We start from the raw sequence: 19,288 nt of genomic DNA on the forward strand, positions 1-19,288 counted from the left end.
TTTACAACACACCGGTTATAAATAAAATAAAAAAATAAAAAATAAAAATTCCTATCGGAAGGATCAACATTTTAGTCCTATATCATTCCAGCGGTGTCTCAAACATTCTCATTACCAAGCCTATGCCCTTTCCACTAGTATCATTTCATCTGCATGTGGACTGTTGCTGTGCTTTGAGTGGCTGTATCCATCAAAGACTATGAAATTTATCCTGTCCACTGTTCTTCAGAGCTTAGACATATGCTGTATGAACTTTGAATGTATAGACCACCAAGGTTTTTTTTTTTTTTTTTTTTTTTTTTTTTTTTTTTTTTKTTTTTYTTTTTYTTTTCCATTAYTTTTTTGTAAGATAGTAGTGACATCCCAAAATTAAATTTCTGTCCTAAGTGAAGAGGGCTGCTCTTGGCTTGGCCCGTCCCATTCAAGTAGCTGTTAATCATCCGGCCTGTTTCGGTGTTATTGCCAAGAATAGCTCAGCCTGCCGATCACTGAGGTCCTGATCCACTGTCTGGGAAGCATATCTATACAAAGTAGATAAGGATGTGCCTAATCAATGGTGGCTTTTGAAAGCCTTATTAATAGCGCAGCAACTACCGCATAATCCGCATTACGGTGAAGAGAATGATTGCAGTTCATTTAAGAAAACATTGCACAAATTCCCTAGTCGAACATATTGGCAGCTATCAGCATTAGCCCAGTAGTCTTGACTCTTGAATTTACCAGCCAATTTAGCCCTACTGGACGTGATATTGAAAATACGACCAGGCTGAAAGCTCGGATGGGAATTAAGGAACCAGGACCTGTATTTGACTGGGAACCTGGATGCCTTGAGTGTTCATCTGGCTAAACCGATCAAAGTACTAGGTGAATTAGTGTAAAGGGAAAGGAACTGAGAATCTGCAAATCCGCAAGTCCTAGTGAGGATGGCCTGCGACTGTCAGGAACTTTCAGTCTCTGTTAAGAAGTACCCAAATAGACTGGCTGACCCAATCCACAAATCCATATCCAACCCGCCCAATCCGCACTGTGGGTAGGAAGGGGGTTGACCCTGATCCAACCTACATGGATATGGATGGATGAGATCTAATCTACATGAGATATGGATAACCCATTGGGTGCACATGCTCTAGGGCCTCTAAGAACTGATAAGATTAGATAGCCTAATCTAGGCCTAGATATGCGTATATTTTTATATATACATAGATAGAAAATGATTATATCTATCTATATATTAAATAAAATATGAAATTCTTTAAGAACAATTAGAGTTGTGGTGGATTTTATATTTTGGATAATGATGGTTAGGGTAGAGGTGTAAGACATATATATCTCTGCACTACTTTTCATCTTAACCAGAGGGAGTACCACTACACCCTTATATAAGGCTTTTTTACCTTATACAATAGGTAATATATCATATTTATATAGTAAATTATTATATTATTTGATAAAATATATAGATATCCTAGTGGTGTAGCTGGAATACTAGAAAAATAGGAGGTAATTAGCATACTAGGGATCACCTGACTAGCTAGTACGGGTATAACTAGTATCCAGAATCCAATCCACCATGGATATAAGGGTGGGTTAGATAGGTCATGGATCAACCCATATTCCGCATGGGTTGGATTGAATCCCTTGCGGATCCATCCAAACCCGATCGACGACCAGTCTAAGTAAGCACACCGGAGGAATGACAACTTCGCGTCCTGTGGTCGGATATTTTGCGTTTACCCGCCAACGACATCCGGGCGGATGACGACTTCTTCTGGCTCGGGGCCAATTCGCTTGACGCAAGGAAGACGGTCAGCCGCGGCCATGCGAGAGGGATGCTTGGGCTCGCAGTGCCCGCCGTATTCGAGTTCCCAACCTTGTCCGCTCTCGCCCCTGTAATTCATGAGAGACGGATTGAAGATCATATACCATCGCTTCCGCGGCCGGAATGGGCCTTTTCCTACTTGCTGGCCAGCGTGACTGAGAAGTGGCAGTCGAGCGATATTGTGGCTGTCCTGCCCACCACCGACTTCCAGCGTGTCTATCTCAATGCCGGTCTGAAGAACTACTACATCTGGCGGATTGACCGTCCGATAGATGCGGATCAACTCCAGCGCGCCCTTCAGATACTCTGCGACCAAGTCCTCGTGCTACGGTCGCTTTTCATCCGCCATGCTGATACCACCCTCCAAGTGGTGCTGCGTCGAATGCAGGTAGAGCTGATACAGACCACCATTAACCAGGAGAGCGTCGATGAAGAGTGCCGTTCCTGGTGTGCAAATCACAACCGCTCTCCAGATGTCCCAGATGGCTCGCCGTATTTCCAGCCGATGCTTATATCTTCCAAGCCGTCGAAACACATCTTGATCCTCCGCCTATCCCATGCTCAGTTTGACGGTTCAACGCTCCCCCGCTTACTCGGTGACCTTGTGCGGGAATATCAAGATCATGCACTGCCGCAGCCAGTCGTAGATTTTACTGCCTACCTGCAGCATCGCCTGGCCCGCCGTACGCCCGCTGCGTACTACTTTTGGAGAGATTACCTGCACGAGGCGTTCATGTGGGGGTGGGATTGACTCACTGGCAACGCTTCGGGGGGACAATAATAGCCACCGGGCGTTTATGGTTGGATTCGACAACTTCACGCTTTCGAGCCCACCGCGTGGCATCACTATGGCGACCTTGGTCAAGGCTCCATGGGCGTTGGCGTGGGCTCGACTAGGCAAGCAGACAGACCTTGTCTTTGGTCATACGGTGAGCGGGCGGAATATGCCAATCCCTGACGTGGATCAAAGGACTGGTTACTGTATCAATACTGCCCCCATTCGCGTTCATATCCAGCCTGCCTGGACTGCTCACGAGCTTCTTCGCCACTTCCACACTCAATACACTCGCACTCTTGACTACGAGACGATCGAGCCCAGTGAGATCATAGTACAGTGCACAGCCTGGCAAGGAAAGCCCGGCTTTTCTGCATCTTGGGATTCACGAAGAGGTATTCCAGAGCATGTCATGGCCGGTTCAGCTTATGGCTGAGCTGCACGGCTCTGAGATGGAAGTGATCATTGTGGCATTGAGCTACATGTTATCAGAAGACTGGGCGGACTGGATGGTTGGAAATTTTAAATAAGCTTGTCTTGACCCCCTGAACTCTGACACATCCAGTATGCTTCAGCTTGATGATGAGTGCGCGCATAGTTTGAAGGGCCCAGTTGTTGGCTAAAGCTGATTCCTAGAACTTTGATTGAGATACTCAACCTCTGGTAAGTGATATTGCTTAGGAAGATAGGCGTATATTAGGTTATTTGTTGGTATGCCGTACTCTTTTTAATATTAGTTCCGCCTAACGGCCGGTAGCGACTAGTTCGGGCGTGACTAGCTAGACTCAGCACTTCAAGGCTCTTGTCAAACATAGCCAGAGTTGTAGTGCTTGTCTAATCTGAGGATCTTCATTCTACTGCAGTGGCTACAGGGGAAAATCATGACAAGTATTAATACCTAAAGTTAGTAATATAGCAAACCTTTTTCCCTCTGATAATATTAGGGAGCTCAAGGTTTCTAAACTATTTTTGTTAATCTTATATCATGTTATAGAGGTAGGATTATTCTTAGTAGGGTATGATCTATATTGGGAGTCATGGGATTAGGTTAATACAATTGTGACAGCTTGTCACCATGAACGCACTCTGCCTTGCTAGACTGCCTATCCCCTCACGTAGTTTAATTAGTTTACACCACTGCCTTATGTAATAGATATCTTATCTTTCTATATGTATACTTTCTTCCTTTTCTTCATTACGCTGGATTGACGCATGGTAGCGAGCTTCTTACGAATGGGTTCCTGTATCGCAGGGAACAGGGGATCTTGATTACACTTCTTCTGCGCGCGGCAAATCAGTTTTCCGGTTCGACCGACCAAGACATTTCTTCCTTCGTTGAGGTAAAAACCATGTCTCTTGATTTGAAAGGTCGAGAGTATGTTTGTGGCAAAAAGGTATGTAAGAGGTATGTAAGTCACTTTCCCCAGCCCAGGATATGGATTTCACCGTTCATTTCAGTTGCAAACACATCGACTGATCCATACCCAAGGAATTGCACTTCGGTTGTTCCAAAGGGGCATATTGATCCTCAAGTGGCTCATAATCGCGAAATCGGGTGCGTTCGTTCCAGATATGGGTATCTGCCCCGGCATCAGCTATCTAGCTATCTTTCAGCTCATACGTGCTTTCTCCCATGCCTGCAAATACTGCGGGACTGCTGCGTAACACACTCATCGCCGTACATATTGGTCGCTTGGATAATTCGTCATGTTGGTTGGCTCGCTTAATCGCTGATTCCATGGCTCCTTTCAGTGTTGGTGCGTTCTCAACCAATCAAATTTTGATTGGATATTGTGAGGGCGTAGCGATTTTACGAGATAGTGGCATCTATCAAAGGTATTCTTCTTTCCGCAGGCGCACTCTTCCTTGGCGTGTCGTCATCAGCCATTGTTTCCGTGAGTATCTTGGTTTACCAGACTTTCACTTCTCTCCCCTTTTCCTCATTCTTAGTATTTCCGTTATATGGCTACCTAGATAGGGAATGGTTGAATACTGTGGTGTCTAGCCTGAGCTATATCACAATATAGCGGATTTTATACGAGGGATTATTACTGGATGGTAGATGTCATTCCCACTCAAGAGCAATGCTTTTGATTTCTTGACATGGGGGATGGTATGTTTACTCTCAGGCTGAAATGCAACATACAACTCTGCTATGCCTAGCCAACGATATCGGGCTATTTCGGGCCCTTGAAGCAGACAGGCTGGTGATGGGACTTGGTGGCCTTCCTCTCGAAGCCTTTGATTATGAAGCCTGGTTATCAAGGAAAGGAAGGCAGAGATGGCTTTGATATTCGCCTCCACAATACACCACATGGGATCCTCGATTCAAGGTCGTCCATTTGCCGCTCAGGGTAGAGAATTCCGGCAGGACCTGGGGATGGCCGCCGATGCGGAGAATCAACGACTCCCCAGGTTCGAAGGCAATCCCAGCCGGCCAAAGGGCGATCTCCAACCGCACCACCTGGCCCGGAGGTATCTTGTCTTCCTTGTCATGTGCGCAGACCGGGCGGAATGCTTCGGACAGACTGGGGTCCAGCTGCCGGTGGCTGGCGCGCAAGATGCCCGTAGGACCGAGATACTTGAGCGGGTTTATCTGCTCGACATTGTCGATGCTGGCAAGCTGAAGCGCATCCAGAGGGATGTTAAGATGCTCCAGAATAGTGCCGTGCATATCGGCTTTGCGGAGTTGCACGAACACATCCAGATCATTGTGGTCCGGAGCGGACATGTACAAGACTGCTTTCGAGTGTCCGAGAAGTGCTCTAGGTGCCGTGAAGGTATACACGAATTCGAGTTCTCCCGGATCATTGCCCGATTGCGTCCCAGCGATGTCAGCGGGATAGACTATCGACGACCCTGGGCGGTGGTCCGGATGAGCGGACAGAAGCCCCCCTGCATGCAGATATAAAGTCTGATAAACGGTCTCGGTGGGCGGCCAAGCGGAATATGGCACGTTCGTCAAGGCGGGCTTGTTGAAAGGGAGGATCGCCGCGCGGACGCGGGGGGTGCTCTCCCAGCCGTTTTCTTCGTCCTTCAGATAGCGGCCGAGGAAGAGCGCGAGGTCCTCGATACGTTCCTGGGAGTAGAGATCGTACCACTCTTGCGTCGCGTGCACCGTGAGCCACTTCTGCGAAGAGGCCAGGTCGGTGAATCCGCGGAAGGAGCCCTCCGTGTGGATCATGGTCGAGTAGCTTGCCAGGATGTATGCCGGAATAGTAATCTGCTCCAGTCGCGCCCGTTTGTCAGCCCAGTAGGAGTTCCACGTAGGATACCGCGCCACCATTGCGACCGGGTCTTCGACCCGGTTACGCCCGCTGAGGCAGGAGCGCAGCATATCCCAGAACGGGGTGAAGGGAACGCCCCCTCTGCACAGCGTTTCACGATAGAAGTCGGTCGCACCCTCAAGAGGCGCAATACAAGTCAGATGAGGTGGTCTCTCGGCAGCGATGAACCACTGTGCCATCGCGAGCCAGGAGTTTCCGACCAGGGCGACACGCCCACTGCACCAGGGGAGACCTGCGACGGCTTCCACGGCGTCGAATCCGTCCTGTCCTTCTCCGGTCCCTAGCCATCTACGGCCGTCAGACCCCGATGCACTCCAGATTAGGGATAGGTTTACCGTATATCTCCTTCCGAGTCAAAGACCCCACGTGCGTCCACGTTGACCACCGCATACCCTCGCCTGCACCACTCGGCCGGATCTGGAGCCTCCCATTTCTCATAGCCGGACAGTTGGGACTTGGGGACCCCGGCTCGATGCGGAATGATGTCCAGGGAAATTACGCCTGAGAGATTTAGATAGGGACCGAAGTCTTCAGAGGGACTAGAGTTACCTGCTCCAGTCTTTCCATAAGGACTCCATGCCATCAACGCAGGTAGCGGGGCTGTAGCATTTGCTGGGCGGAAGATATCCGCAGCGATGCGAACTCCATCTCGCATTGGAAGCATGACATCTCTGTCCCAGATCAGGTCAATCGGTAGGGCTCTGCATTCGCTAGTCCTTTGATGCCCCTTTGGAAGCATGATGCTTGAGGGCTTGAACCCCGCGTAGGCTGTTCCCGGCTCTTCCGGTGCCTTTGCGGGCTGGTAAATGATTTGCTCGGAGAAGGTTGGGGAGGGCATGATTGAGTACAGTGTTTGGATCTGATGGTGATGAGGTGGTGACCGAGTGCATGATGATCCTATTTAAAGGCTTTCTTATCGTAGCCTTTGTATAGTTGGAGGGCAAGATGGGTATCTACGGATGCTCCATAGACCCCCGCAGGACTCGGTAAGTCGGCACAGGGCAACTTAGATCAAATGTGCTATCCAAACGAACATCTCGCTCACTTCATCGGCGCATATACTAAGGACTCGGTTGGTCGTGGTCGCTCTCCGTCACAAAGCGGTCCGAGACAGCGGCGTAAGAGGGCCTGTCCGTCCTTCTTCCCTTAAACTCTCTCCCCCTCATCCCAGCGGCTTTGCGACTCGCTTTAGCGGAATTAAGCCTATCCTCTACTATGATTCTGGACTAGCCAGCTCATGGCTGGCGACGTCGGCTCGCAAAGTGATCCGCGGCCCTAGATTCCGTCCGCGGCCGAACATACTTCCCTCTTCTTTGTCCTGGCGACGCGTGATTCGCAAAGCTCCGTACACCGATGCCCTGAAACGATGAGATTGAGAGGAATTTAAGCGAAAGATTCAAGATACGGATCACCCATCACGGGACACATTGGGCGCGAAAGAAAAAACCGTTGACTTAGGCCAAGCAGCCAAGACGGATACCACCGCCAGCCAGGACGCCGAACTCGGAAGTGTGTCGCTTTGCAACACGGCTCTCGAGGATACCGACTGTGGATTCTACATGGGTGGCCATTTGCCCATAACTCTGTGTTCCCACAAGGTGGGCGAAGATGAATTGGAAAAGCATCTATAGTTAGCGCTCACATGTACGTGTCTGATGGTTAATGAGGAGTGAATGCACTCTATGACAGACAGCAATCTCAATCATCCACCCTCCATAAAGTCAGTAGATGTCACAGTTAGATAGGAGAGGCTAGCACATTCAGGCATATTTAAGGGCAGCTACCCTTCGCTAATCAGTTTGGAAAGTCATGGACCACAGATATAACACCAGAGGGGCGTAGGATCAGGGAAGTATAACTACAAAATAAAGGATAATCTACTTACTAATTATGCTTCTTTTATTTACAGGCTACAATAGACATCCACAGCATCAATGCAGTGTGAAGAGCAGCTCACTGATCAAACCATATAATCTCCCCATCCCTCTCACCAAATGATGGAGTTCCTGTCCCACTACCAAACAGCAACAGCACACTGATCAGGCATTCAAGCCCACTATATCGAGTCTTCACAGCAATGACCAAAAATTCTGCATCTTCTGCTTAGGGAATCCCAATCTTCCCTATAGAACTAGAATATGGAACAGTGTCTGGTTCACTCACGAGGCATTTTTAAGGATGCTTATAGATCTCCCTTAGCCAAAGTAGTAGGGAAATTATATTTAAGTGAGGGAGATACTACAGACAGTTACCTTCTTAAATATGCGGAGGTTACCCGCAGCATAGTTATACAAGGTCACACACAGCAGAGATTAGTGGATGAATCTCTAGTCAATTTTGATAAGATGTAGTAGGAAATAATATATCTCAGTCTAAATATAGTTTTTAAAATAGACTACCACAGGGCTCTCCATAACAGAATAATTTACTTGATAGTGGAGAACTAAGCCTCTCACTATGCTGTGTCTCATTCTATGGCGAATGATTTATATTTAAAGACAAGTACATATCTTAATAAGATACATTCTATCGCTATTTCTTAAACAGCTTCAACATTGTCAGAATAAATCTCTACATCTAAGCAAAGAATATAAGGAAGTGTGGCTTACTTATTACTAAGCATTCTATAGGCCTGCATTAAAATGGATTGATTCAGGCTAGGTTCTAGAGAGCTAAGGTTGCAGTCTCTGTCTAGATATAACCTCTGACCCATTAACTAAACACTAAGAATAGTATAGATACTGACAACATTACTATATCAACAGACCAGATATGGATGGCTTCATCTGTAATAAAGGTTCAGAATAGGAATAAAGTATGTAGGAGCCGCTAGCGCACAGTACCTAGTCACACAGGGGAAGAGAATTAGGATTGTAGGATCTCCTTTAAGTGAACGAGAGGAATAATGGGAGATGCTGGGAGGTGTAGTATGGAATGCTGGCACTGCGTCACTGCAAGGGTGGTGGGCCGTTGCAGTTGTTATGCTGTGCTTTGCTGGAAGAGAAATTCATGTGCCCAGTCAATGCAAGGGGGGAGGCAACTGCCGCAAGGAATGTGCAATCATGACATAGCAACCTGCAAGACGCTACGTACTCTGTAGCGGATCACCCGACTGCTGGACCATGGATGCTAGGCGCGAGCTTTTGGGCTCGATTTTGTAACGTTTCATTGTATAGCTGCACCTATTTTACCCACGCCAATATCCACACGGTAATCTCTCCATGTGCCAAGCCCGCTAGAAAACTAGTCTATCACTTCGTCGGATCCGTATACTGATACTTCATCCTAAACTCAATATGATCCCGCACCTTGACCTTTTTGTACCGATCTCGCGGCATCGTCGCCGGCTTGCCCGTCACCTGCGGCTCCAACACGCCATCATGCCTTGGGTTCAGAAAGTACGGAATCGAATACCTGTTCGAGGTCATATCCGATCCCGACCCTGCGACAGGCGCCGGGATGATAACCCTATGTCTCGAAGCCGGCAGGTACCCGTTACTCCAGATCTCGCCGAAATCGCCCATGGTCAGCCACAGGCGGTCTTCGATCCCGGGATCCGCCGCGACAAACGAGTTGGGAACCTTGCTCGTGCGGTCCTCGATCTCGAGCCCCTGGTTCTGATCCTGGATGAGGAAGGTGAAGGTTGTGAAGTCCGTGTGCACCGGGCACCAGGTTGTGGAAGTGCGGTCGATCTCGGACTCGCGCATGGATGGGTAGTGCAGGAGGCGGATTCCGCTTGTGTGGGCTGTGTGCAGGCCGCGGAAGTAGTCGGCGGAGACGGGGTCGACTTCGAGGCCGAGCAGGATTGCGTTCAGGACGTTGGTGTGTAGCAGCTCGAGCTGCGTGATGAAGTCCTTCATGAAGGGCTGGAAGCCTGGGAGGAGGGCCCCGTCGATCCAGCGGTTGCGGTGGACGGGCTCGTAGTCGCTTCCGATGTCGTAGTGCTCCTTCAATTAATCCATTATTAGCCTGGTATTCGAGACCAAGTACGAAGAACCTCGCCTACCTTCCAGTCCATCGCCTTCTTCGCCGTCGCCCCCAGCTCCCCAGACATGGTCTGCAGCTCTTCCTCCGTGTAGATGCGGATTTTCTCCCTGGATACGCCCGAGTACCCCCGGTGCGGCACGATCCCCTCGGGATGGTCGACCGTTCGCTTCTGCGCAAGCGGCAGGTTGAAGAACTGCTTGGACCGAGCGAGAGCCTCGCGGATGGCTTCGACTTTCAGGCCATGTCCGACCAGGCCGCAGCCGCCTTGCTTGTGGAGGGCCTCGACGAGACGGTCGGCTGTCGCCTTTCGCACGCTCGGGTCGTCACTGGTCAGGTAGGAGGAGAGGTCGATAGTTTCGATGACCTCGTCGGTGTGGGGGGTAATGGAGCCCATGCTGGAGTTATAGCGGAGCTTGAGCGGTGTCAACTGTCTTTTAGGCGAAAGAGCAAATGTGGGAGGGGTTTTATCAATAGCAGGAAGATTGACGTAGGAGAACCTTTAACGATGGAAAGATCATTGATTAACCTAATTGACCGCTCATTTATATCGGATTGCCAGCCAAGCGATACTGCACTTTGCACCTTGCAGCTGAGTGCGGCGGTCAGTAAACTGGCTGCAGCGTGGATGTGCTCGCTCTTCTGGTTAAGACAAGAATGCAGCTCCTGCATGTAGCTCCTCACGACCGCGTTACGCAAGGATGTGTAGCATGTAACACAGGATATTTCATAGTTCAATGCTCCTCTCTCGGCGTGGTGGTGAAGTGGAAGGTCCCACATAATTGTACCGCGCCATTTGGGGTCGATAATCGGGCTGGGCAACAGCCGACGGAGGAAGGAAGGAAGCCTCTGAGTATAAAGCTCTGTATTATTTTCGGGATAGCGCTTGCTGACCCTCTCGTGCCTTCGTGATATACCCGATTTTTCATTAACGGTCGTCCCAACGCCCAAGATGGACAATTTGATGTCTCTCCAGGCGGCATCAATGCCACTGGTCTCACTCGTCTGCTTGATCAGCGGGGCCGCGCTCTTCGTCTCTCGATTCCTCTTCAACAGCCGTCCAAAACAACTCCCACTACCCCCCGGTCCGCCAGGCGCGCCTCTCGTGGGAAACCTCTTGCAAGCCCCCAAGCGCAACCCCTGGGAAAAGTACGCAGAATGGAGCAAGAAATACGGGCCCATCATGACGCTCAAGAACGGCAACACCATCACCATCGTCATCACCTCGTACGACATCGTTTTCGACCTCCTCGAGAAGAACAACTACGTCTTCAGCTCGCGACCGCAGCTGCGCGTCCTCCAACGCATCGGCCTCGGCCTCACGACCTCCTTCCTGCCCGACAACGACACATGGCGTACACACCGCGGGCTCCGCCGCGCCGTGCTCTCACCCGCCATGGCGAAGAAATACCGACCCTTGCAAAGCCTTGAGAGCCTGCAGCTACTTCACGAGCTCCGGAGCAGCACCGCCGACTTCTCGCAGTGTCTGCGCCGCAGCGCGATTAGCCTGTTTCTCACGATCGCCTACGGCAAGCGGCTCCCCGTCGAGACACCGGAGGTGCTCGAGATGGAGGACACCGTCGCGCACATCGGGGCCGTCTCGGAGGCTTGCTTCCGGGGCACGGAGATGCTCGCTGAATTTATCCCCATCTTCAAGTATTTGCCTGGGAACGGGGCGTGGAAGAAAGAGGCGGACCGGATCTCGGCGTGGTACACGGAGCTGTATCTCAAGCGGTTCCGGGAGGCGCTGAAGCTCCCGTCCTGGAACTGGGCGAAGCACTACGAGACCGCGAAACATGCCAATGGGATGGGCGAGCTCGAGCTCGCGTACTGCATCGGGTCCGTCTACGAGGCCGCTCTGACGCCCTATGAACTGGCTCGCGTCGTCTTGCTCTGCGCGATCTTCCACCCCGACGAGGCGGCCAAGATGCAGCGGCAGATTGACGAGGTCGTGGGACGGAATCGCCTGCCCAACTGGGAAGACGCAGACAAGCTCCCCCTCGTCAGCGCGTTCTACCGCGAGGCGCTCCGGTGGCGACCGTGGTCTCCGCTGGCGACACCACGCGCAGCAAGTGAAGAAATCCACTACATGGGCTACCGCATCCCCAAGGACGCAACGATCATCATCAACCAGTGGGCGCTAGACCGGGACCCGGCTATCTTCGAGGACCCCGAGGCCTTCCGCCCGCAGCGGTGGCTGGAGAACCCAGACCTCCCCCATGTGAGATACGGATACGGCCATCGAGGATGTCCCGGGCAGCACGTGGGCAAGGACTACATGTTCATCAATATGGCGCGGTTGTTCTGGGCGTACGATGTCGGCTACGCGTATGAGGATGGGAAGAAGGTGGAGCTGGATCTGAAGGCCATGATGGACCCGCGCAATGAGATTGCCTTCTTTAATCAGGTTCCGGACTTCAAGGCTGCATTGACCATTAGAGATGCGCGGACGGAGAAGCTGGTCGAGGAGGCGTGGATGACGGCCGAGAAGGATGAGCAGAAGCTATTGGCTGAGGTGGGGGTATTGGAGTTTGGGAAATAAGCACACCAGTCGATAGTTTAGGGTAGATTGGAACCAATGATCACCTCCGAGTCTGTTTTTTTTTTTTCCCATTTGGAACTGTATGTAATCTAAGAGACAAGGATAGAAAGGTCCCATGATGGCATTCGTTCGAAAGTACACGAGTCAGGCTTAATAACATCGGCGTCTACAGTAGAATAATCGACAATGTTGTGATTATTGCTTTTACTGTCTCCAGACTCTTTGAAATTAACGACGCATCTCCAATCCCAAGATTCGGTTTGTGTATATTCCCCTATAAGCCCGCAAATGGCGGTATATGCCAGCACACACTCGCCCGTCTGCAAGAATATACCAATGCCAGCCTCCCAGCGGTTATGAAATGCCGAAATAACCAAGACATTGGCTGCGGAACCTTGCATTCTTCTCTACTGCGTAACAGGCATGCGCAGCTGTTCTTGCGCCCCGCTCCACCTCGGGGGGTATCTAGCAGAGCAGTAAGGGGTTCACCTGTCTCCACTCCTCCTGTAGTAGTCGAGATCTCCTCTTGCAGACCGCATTTTGGTTGTGGGAATCTTGCGAATATAGTCCGCTACGAGTACTCCTCTACGGCCCGTCAGCACCGCTTGCAAGTATCTGATTTTTGACCAGCGAGCAGTACGATTCTTGCTTCATCTTCTCTCAAGCAACAACCAAACTCCTCTTTCCAACAATGGCCTCCAACGAACCCCAACAACCTGTGCCCGATGTCCAATCCTCCCACAAGGGCAATATCGCCGCGGTTTCCGTGAACGCGATAGACGAACCCGAAGCCACGGCAGACAACACCGCCTACCGCGCGACCTGGGTCGAAAAGACCGCACCACTCTTCGCAAAGATGCTCGCCTCAGCAAACTACCCAGCCCCCCACAAGGAGTCCTACATGGCCTTCCACACAGAAACCCTCATCCCACTAATGGGACCCTACCCGCAACGGTTCCGCAGCGCCGTAACCCGAAGCGGCCTCCCCATCGAGTTCAGCGCAAACTACACGCAGCATAGCAACGGTGATCCCGTGTGGAGGATCGGCTTTGAGCCCGTCAGCATGGCCTCGGGCTCACCGCGCGACCCCTACAACCAGGTCGCCAAGGGCGCGCTGCTGACGCAGCTGGGCGAACTGAATCTTCAGGGTTACGACACCACGCTCTTCGAGCACTTCGTCGCGACGCACACGGTGAATCGCGCGGAGCGCGAGTCGCTAGGCGGGAAGCAGCTTGACGGTAGTGACCTCAGTCCCTCGCAGGTGGCCTTCGGGTTCGATCTGAAGGACGGGGAGATCGCCGTTAAGGGATATACGTTCCCGGCGCTGAAGTGCAAGGTCACAGGGAAGGGGTTTGGCACTATCTTCCGCGAGTCGATTGATCCGCTCATTGGGCGGATGGGCGGCGACCCGACCCGGACCAGCTTCGATACCATTGACGAGTACATGACCGAGACAAACGGGTGGAGCGACTTTTCGTTCTTCTCGTGGGACTGCGTTGCGCCTGCTAAGGCGCGGCTTAAGCTGTACAGCTCGACGAACATCGTCACGTGGGAGAAGATGGAGGAGATTTGGACGCTGGGTGGGCGTGTAGTCGGCAAGGCCAATACGCAGGGACTCAAGCATCTCCGGCGCTTGTGGGAGCTCACGCAGATCAAGGACGGGTACCGCGCGTTTACGGGTGGGTTTGACAATGATACCGACTCGACGCCCACGCCCATCATTTGGAATTATGAAATGAGGCCGGGGAATCTGGAGCCGCTAACCAAGGTGTATTTCCCGATCCATGGCGAGAATGACCTGACGATCGTGCGCGGGGTGGGACAGTTCCTCGAGGAGATCGGGCTTGTGAAGCAGGGGAGGAGCTATGAGCGGACGGTGCGAGAGTATTAGTGAGTCTAGTCTATTGGGCATTTCCTTTTCGTTATTTTTTACTTCTCTTTGACGATACTAACGCGTTGGTTACAGTCCTGCGCGAGACCTAAACAAGACCGCCTGTTTGACCTCGTGGCTTTCGTTCGCGTATACTGAGGCGACCGGGGCGTACCTCAGTGTTTACTACCACTCGTCGTCTGACTACCCGTGGGCTGAGAAGGAGGGGCAGTAGGTGCGAAAAGATTGCATAGAAGCGTTAGGACGTATTATTGTCGGGAAATGATCGGTTACCACTGCGAACATCGATTGTCGAAGCAATTACTACCACTCCCCCAGGGTTTTTACGGAATATAATGTTAGCTAGACCTCTAAGGGTAGAAAGTCATTATTCCTATCGTCATGAAGCAGAAGCGATGTGTAGTCTCAATAGCCGTGTAGAGATGGGGTAAGAGTACTCAGGGTTGCATTGCTCTCACCCGGTGAAGTAGCCTAGTATGGACTCTCACAGCCGTTTACGTCCGGGGTTGAGGCCTATCAGAATTGTCTTTTCTACTCTGCTGCCAGCCATCTCTGTCTATTAGAAGCACTTTGGGAGGAAGTAGTCACCTCCGGAGTGGGTGTCAATGCTCTTGGGCTATGGTGACATACGTCCAGTTCACCGGCAATTCACTTGTCTCGATCAACGTGCCCTGTCTATGCGTTTGCTGCCTGATTTTCGTGGTCGAGTAGTACAAACTATGTAAGGACTAAGAAGTGCTCTCCTCCGGCCCCTTGCATTCTGCTCAACGTGTATCAACCCTTACCGACTTCACTGCTGTCAGGTGAGGCTGGGATGAAATGGAGCCTTGTCAAGCAAGGGAATGAGTGAAATCGATGAGTATTTATGGCGTAAGGATTATGCTTGTGTTACCACACAGCTGCCTGTGAGTCTGGTACATACTGTCCAGAGACGGAGATGGTCCAAGTAAGGAGTTGGTGTGCTGGTATTGCAGCTTGGCAACTCGCGACGAGTAGGGTGTGCAGAGTTGGTGCCAGACTTGGAGCTCAAGTCGACCTACTTTCCCAGCGACATCTACTAACAAAGACAACATCAAGATCTCTGACAATTCTTCAAGCCATCTCCGCCATGAATCTTCCGCACCTGCTGGCAGGGGCCGTAGGCGTCCTCTCTCACCAACTCTACTTCAAACGAGGCGAACACCATCTCTACCCACTGCGGTATCTGCTCTGGTACACTGTTATAATAAGCGGCACTGCGTTAGCCCTAAGCACCAGTCAAGCCGTATCGCCCTACGACTCCATCAAGGCTGCAGCAGGGCTGGTGATTGCTTATCTAGCAGGCCTCTACACCTCGCTCATCCTCTACCGCGCGCACTTCCATCCGCTCCAGCACATCCCCGGCCCATACGGTGCCCGAATCTCGGGGCTATGGTTTTCATTTAGATTGCACCGCCGCCCAGCCTACAAGGTCCTCCACGAACTCCACGAAAGATACGGGCCTATCGTCAGGGTCGGCCCGTCAAATGTCTCCATCATCCATCCCCAAGCAGTCAGCCAGATCTACGGGGGCCGCTCGGCTTGCACGAAGAGCTCGTTTTATGATAACGGCCACCCGATGCGATCCCTGCACTCGTATCGGAGCCGCACGGAGCACGACCAGCGCCGGCGCGTGTGGAGTACGGGGTTTAGTGATGCGAGGCTTAGAGGGTATGAGTCTCGGATCCGCGTATATCGCCAGAAGCTATTTGATCGGCTGAATGCCGAGCAGCCGCACGGTAACATCGACATAAGCACCTGGTTCAATTTCTACAGCTACGACGTTATGGGCGATCTGGCATTCGCGCGTAGCTTTGGAATGCTCGATACGCAGAGCAATCACTGGGCGATTGATGTGCTTCTCTCTGGGATTGTCCCCTTTGGGTATTACCTCCCCTCGTGGGCGTTTCGGTGTTTGGTTACGGTCCCGTCCCTCTCCAAGGATTTCCATAGGTTTGTGGGGTTTGCGACACAGACGCTTGTGGAGAGGATGAATGTATGTGTCCACCTTCCTGGTGGGAGACCTGGCGGAGAGACGGATTGTACAGCTTTACTGAAGCCATATAAATACAGACCAAGGTGGAAATCCCCGACATCTGCGCATCATTCCTGGCCTTTCTCAAGGGCAAGAGCCCGACGACCGACCAATTCAGCTTGCTGATGGGCGACGCAATGCTCGTCATTACAGCTGGAAGGTTCGTGCGTCCTTCCACCATTCAATCAGTCAGGAACAGCGAACTGACGAAAAGCTGACAGCGACACCACCGCTACATCCCTCACAAGCATCGTCTACGAACTCGCTCGCCACCCCGAGGAAGTCAGCAAGATCCGCGCAGAGCTCGAGCCTCTTACACCAGACAATCCATCCTCCGGGGAGTACTTGCACAACCAGATCGCCAATCTGCCGCATCTCAACGGGTTCATCAACGAGACGCTACGACTGCACCCGCCGATCCCGAGTGTTATCCCGCGGGATACCCCGCCGGAGGGACTCACCATTAACGCCAACGGGACGGAGACGCATATTCCCGGTGGAGTGACTGTTTTCTGCCCTCAGTGGGTTATTGGACGTTGTATGCACACCCCTCTCGTTGCCCGTATCAACGTCCTTGCTTAGGGTTTAAAACACTAACGAGATATCTAATTTTCTTTCTTTTTCGATAATCCAGCAGCAGAAGCATACTTAGAGCCCCTCTCCTTCCTCCCCGAACGCTGGTATAAACAGCCCGAGTACATCAAGGCTCGCGAAGCATACGCGCCCTTTTCAAGCGGTATGTCTATGTTTCTCTCTCCTAGGGTCAAAACCCAAACTCCACTCCACTTACCCTATCCTAGTACCCTACCTATTCCATCCCATCCCACCCTATCTATCCCTATCCCTATATATACCAGCTACATGAACATCTAACACGGACCCCAAACAGGCGCATACAGCTGCATCGGCAAACCACTAGCCCTAATGAATATCCGCACAACCATAGCCCGCCTGGTCATGACGTTTGACATTTCCTTCCCGGAGAGTGAAAGTGGTACCGGAGATGGAAATGGAATTGGAAAACTCGGAAATGGAAGTGCCGCGCAGGTGGATGCGCTCGATAACGCAAAGGATAATTTCTCGATGGGAATCGAGAGGATGGTTGTCAGGCTAAAGAGGCGGGATGGGAAGGTGCCTGAGTGAGCTGCGAGGTTGATTGATTGATATTATAATGTAATCAACGGGCAGACCGACGAGTTTTCACCGCGCCCACCACAATATTCAACCACCAACGCCATTCGAAATGACTAAATAAAGATATAAAATGAAAGCTATTTACTGAAGCAATTTGGAATTGTGTGTCCTACTGTTCTACAGCCGCTGCAGCGTTGCGGAGCTCGTTGACGAGGCATAGGAGTAGATTCTTCAGGCTGCTTATAAAGCTGCATATTAAGCTGCTGAACGCGATTTTGACCTTCCTGTACACAAAGAAGACAGTCATTACCTAGTGGAGAGCTTCCTTGCCTTTTTCTGACGTTTTCGCCCATTTTTATCCCGTAAAGCCTAGATTTCTTGCTGTAAAAGAAGGTAGTTTGCATTGCTGTATTTCAGAAGAAGGTTGATTGTTATTGTTATGCTCATCTGAAAACAGTTTCAATCAGTCACAATGTCGACTTCCTATATATCAGACAGATAATGGGAGACATATAAAGCGCGGAAAAGTGAAATTCGAGGGGATTGTGCGGGTGGTGGGCTGCATTCTACTACGTAACTAAATCGAGAGTCCTGTCGAGCAACGTTTGGAGACGAAAGCGATGGGATCAGGGATAGCAACTGTGGAGTTAGAAGCATTGGCGCAGTTGTAGAACAAATGTTTGACGTTGGCATTGTTGCTGTGCTTGGTCTTTGGCCACTTTAATGAAACCCTTCAAGTAGGGCTGCCGCATAAATCTGCGTAAGATTAGTGATGACGTTAGAGAGGCTCTTACCGGTCACCTTCGCTTTACAAACTCAGCAATTTACTAAAAAGCTTGCGGAATCCTTTCGACAAATACAGATATGCTAGGGACAAAAAAAAGCCCTTGGAGCGGCAAACAAAATAAGTATGTATTCTCTATTACCTTTGAAAAGGTCACATTTGAACGCCAATTCTACACCCCCTTTGTATGACAAACAGCAAGGGGCGCGCTGTAAAATCTCTAATAGGGCCGCCTGTGCGATGTGGACCCACGGTGTCGCAGCTGGTAAGCTACTTCTCCGAGAGACCTGTGGCGCCAGAAAAAGGATTTTGGCTTCACAGTTTTTGTCCCTGAGACAAAGCACAGAGTTGATTCACTACACCTCAGACTTAGTGCTTTCACCTAGCTCTCTTGGTACATCTTTTCGTTGTCAGGCGGCGCCGTCGATCTTAATCGCGTACGTATGATCCAGAACGCTGAGCATTCACCTGCCAAGCCGAGTTTGTTCATTTGAACAGAGAACTTGATCCCACCAAAGAACAGTAAAGCATAAAGAGCAGCGATCAATGATGTCGAGATGCCATCACAAGGTGAGAGTACGATATGACTGTAGTTATTAAAGTCGCTGGTCAACTTCTTATAACGCATTCAAGGATCTCCATGTTGACATGCTAGAAGGAGAGAGTTCTGCTCGTATAGGGTGACCGTGCCTTCAAGGAAGTTTATGCCAATCACATGGAGTGGAGAATGTTTCTCTAGAACTTCCGCAGCTTCTTCAGCGCCCAACCACTTTAGATAGTATTTGAGATCATTCAAACCTGTGGCATGCTCAATCTGGACTTGGATGGCGCGCAAGGAGCCAGCTCTGTACACCTTTAAGGATTCCCCTGGGGTTAGACATCCATATTCCTTCGATCTTTAAGCTAAGGTGCAATACATACACTAGCTCCATTTCTATTGACGTCGCGCAGTGGTGGGATGGGGTTGGACAATCCAATGACATCTTGATTCTTTGACTGAGCTGCATTCTTTGTGCATG

The 19,288-nt window shown here is 50.9% G+C and overlaps 6 protein-coding genes across 6 annotated transcripts; 4 read left to right on the forward strand and 2 right to left on the reverse strand.

Annotated features, from left to right (window-relative positions):
* Positions 1–1,829: 1,829 nt before the first annotated feature.
* Positions 1,830–3,030, forward strand: Aud_010217 (putative Hybrid PKS-NRPS biosynthetic cluster; the record flags this gene model as incomplete). The annotated part of the gene is made up of 2 exons (XM_043295060.1): positions 1,830–2,554; positions 2,604–3,030. 2 exons carry the CDS (start codon positions 1,830–1,832, stop codon positions 3,028–3,030), a joined length of 1,152 nt encoding a protein of 383 aa, XP_043150995.1.
* A 1,809-nt stretch (positions 3,031–4,839) lies between these two features.
* Positions 4,840–6,719, reverse strand: Aud_010218 (CocE/NonD family hydrolase; the record flags this gene model as incomplete). Its single annotated transcript, XM_043295061.1, has 2 exons — positions 4,840–6,169; positions 6,217–6,719. The coding sequence occupies 2 exons, from the start codon at positions 6,717–6,719 to the stop codon at positions 4,840–4,842; spliced, it is 1,833 nt and encodes a 610-aa protein (XP_043150996.1).
* A 2,413-nt stretch (positions 6,720–9,132) lies between these two features.
* Positions 9,133–10,262, reverse strand: Aud_010219 (uncharacterized protein; the record flags this gene model as incomplete). The annotated part of the gene is made up of 2 exons (XM_043295062.1): positions 9,133–9,828; positions 9,888–10,262. The coding sequence occupies 2 exons, from the start codon at positions 10,260–10,262 to the stop codon at positions 9,133–9,135; spliced, it is 1,071 nt and encodes a 356-aa protein (XP_043150997.1).
* A 555-nt stretch (positions 10,263–10,817) lies between these two features.
* ftmE (cytochrome P450 monooxygenase ftmE) lies at positions 10,818–12,407 on the forward strand (the record flags this gene model as incomplete). Its single annotated transcript, XM_043295063.1, has 1 exon — positions 10,818–12,407. The coding sequence occupies one exon, from the start codon at positions 10,818–10,820 to the stop codon at positions 12,405–12,407; it is 1,590 nt and encodes a 529-aa protein (XP_043150998.1).
* Positions 12,408–13,098: 691 nt separating this feature from the next.
* On the forward strand, positions 13,099–14,512 carry Aud_010221 (aromatic prenyltransferase; the record flags this gene model as incomplete). Its single annotated transcript, XM_043295064.1, has 2 exons — positions 13,099–14,297; positions 14,374–14,512. 2 exons carry the CDS (start codon positions 13,099–13,101, stop codon positions 14,510–14,512), a joined length of 1,338 nt encoding a protein of 445 aa, XP_043150999.1.
* Positions 14,513–15,406: 894 nt separating this feature from the next.
* Positions 15,407–17,705, forward strand: ftmC (cytochrome P450 monooxygenase ftmC; the record flags this gene model as incomplete). Its single annotated transcript, XM_043295065.1, has 6 exons — positions 15,407–16,312; positions 16,390–16,511; positions 16,573–16,889; positions 16,986–17,087; positions 17,241–17,490; positions 17,669–17,705. The coding sequence occupies 6 exons, from the start codon at positions 15,407–15,409 to the stop codon at positions 17,703–17,705; spliced, it is 1,734 nt and encodes a 577-aa protein (XP_043151000.1).
* Positions 17,706–19,288: the final 1,583 nt, after the last annotated feature.

The sequence above is a fragment of the Aspergillus udagawae genome (assembly GCF_001078395.1).
Source record: "Aspergillus udagawae IFM 46973 DNA, scaffold_8, whole genome shotgun sequence".
Lineage (NCBI taxonomy): Eukaryota > Fungi > Ascomycota > Eurotiomycetes > Eurotiales > Aspergillaceae > Aspergillus > Aspergillus udagawae.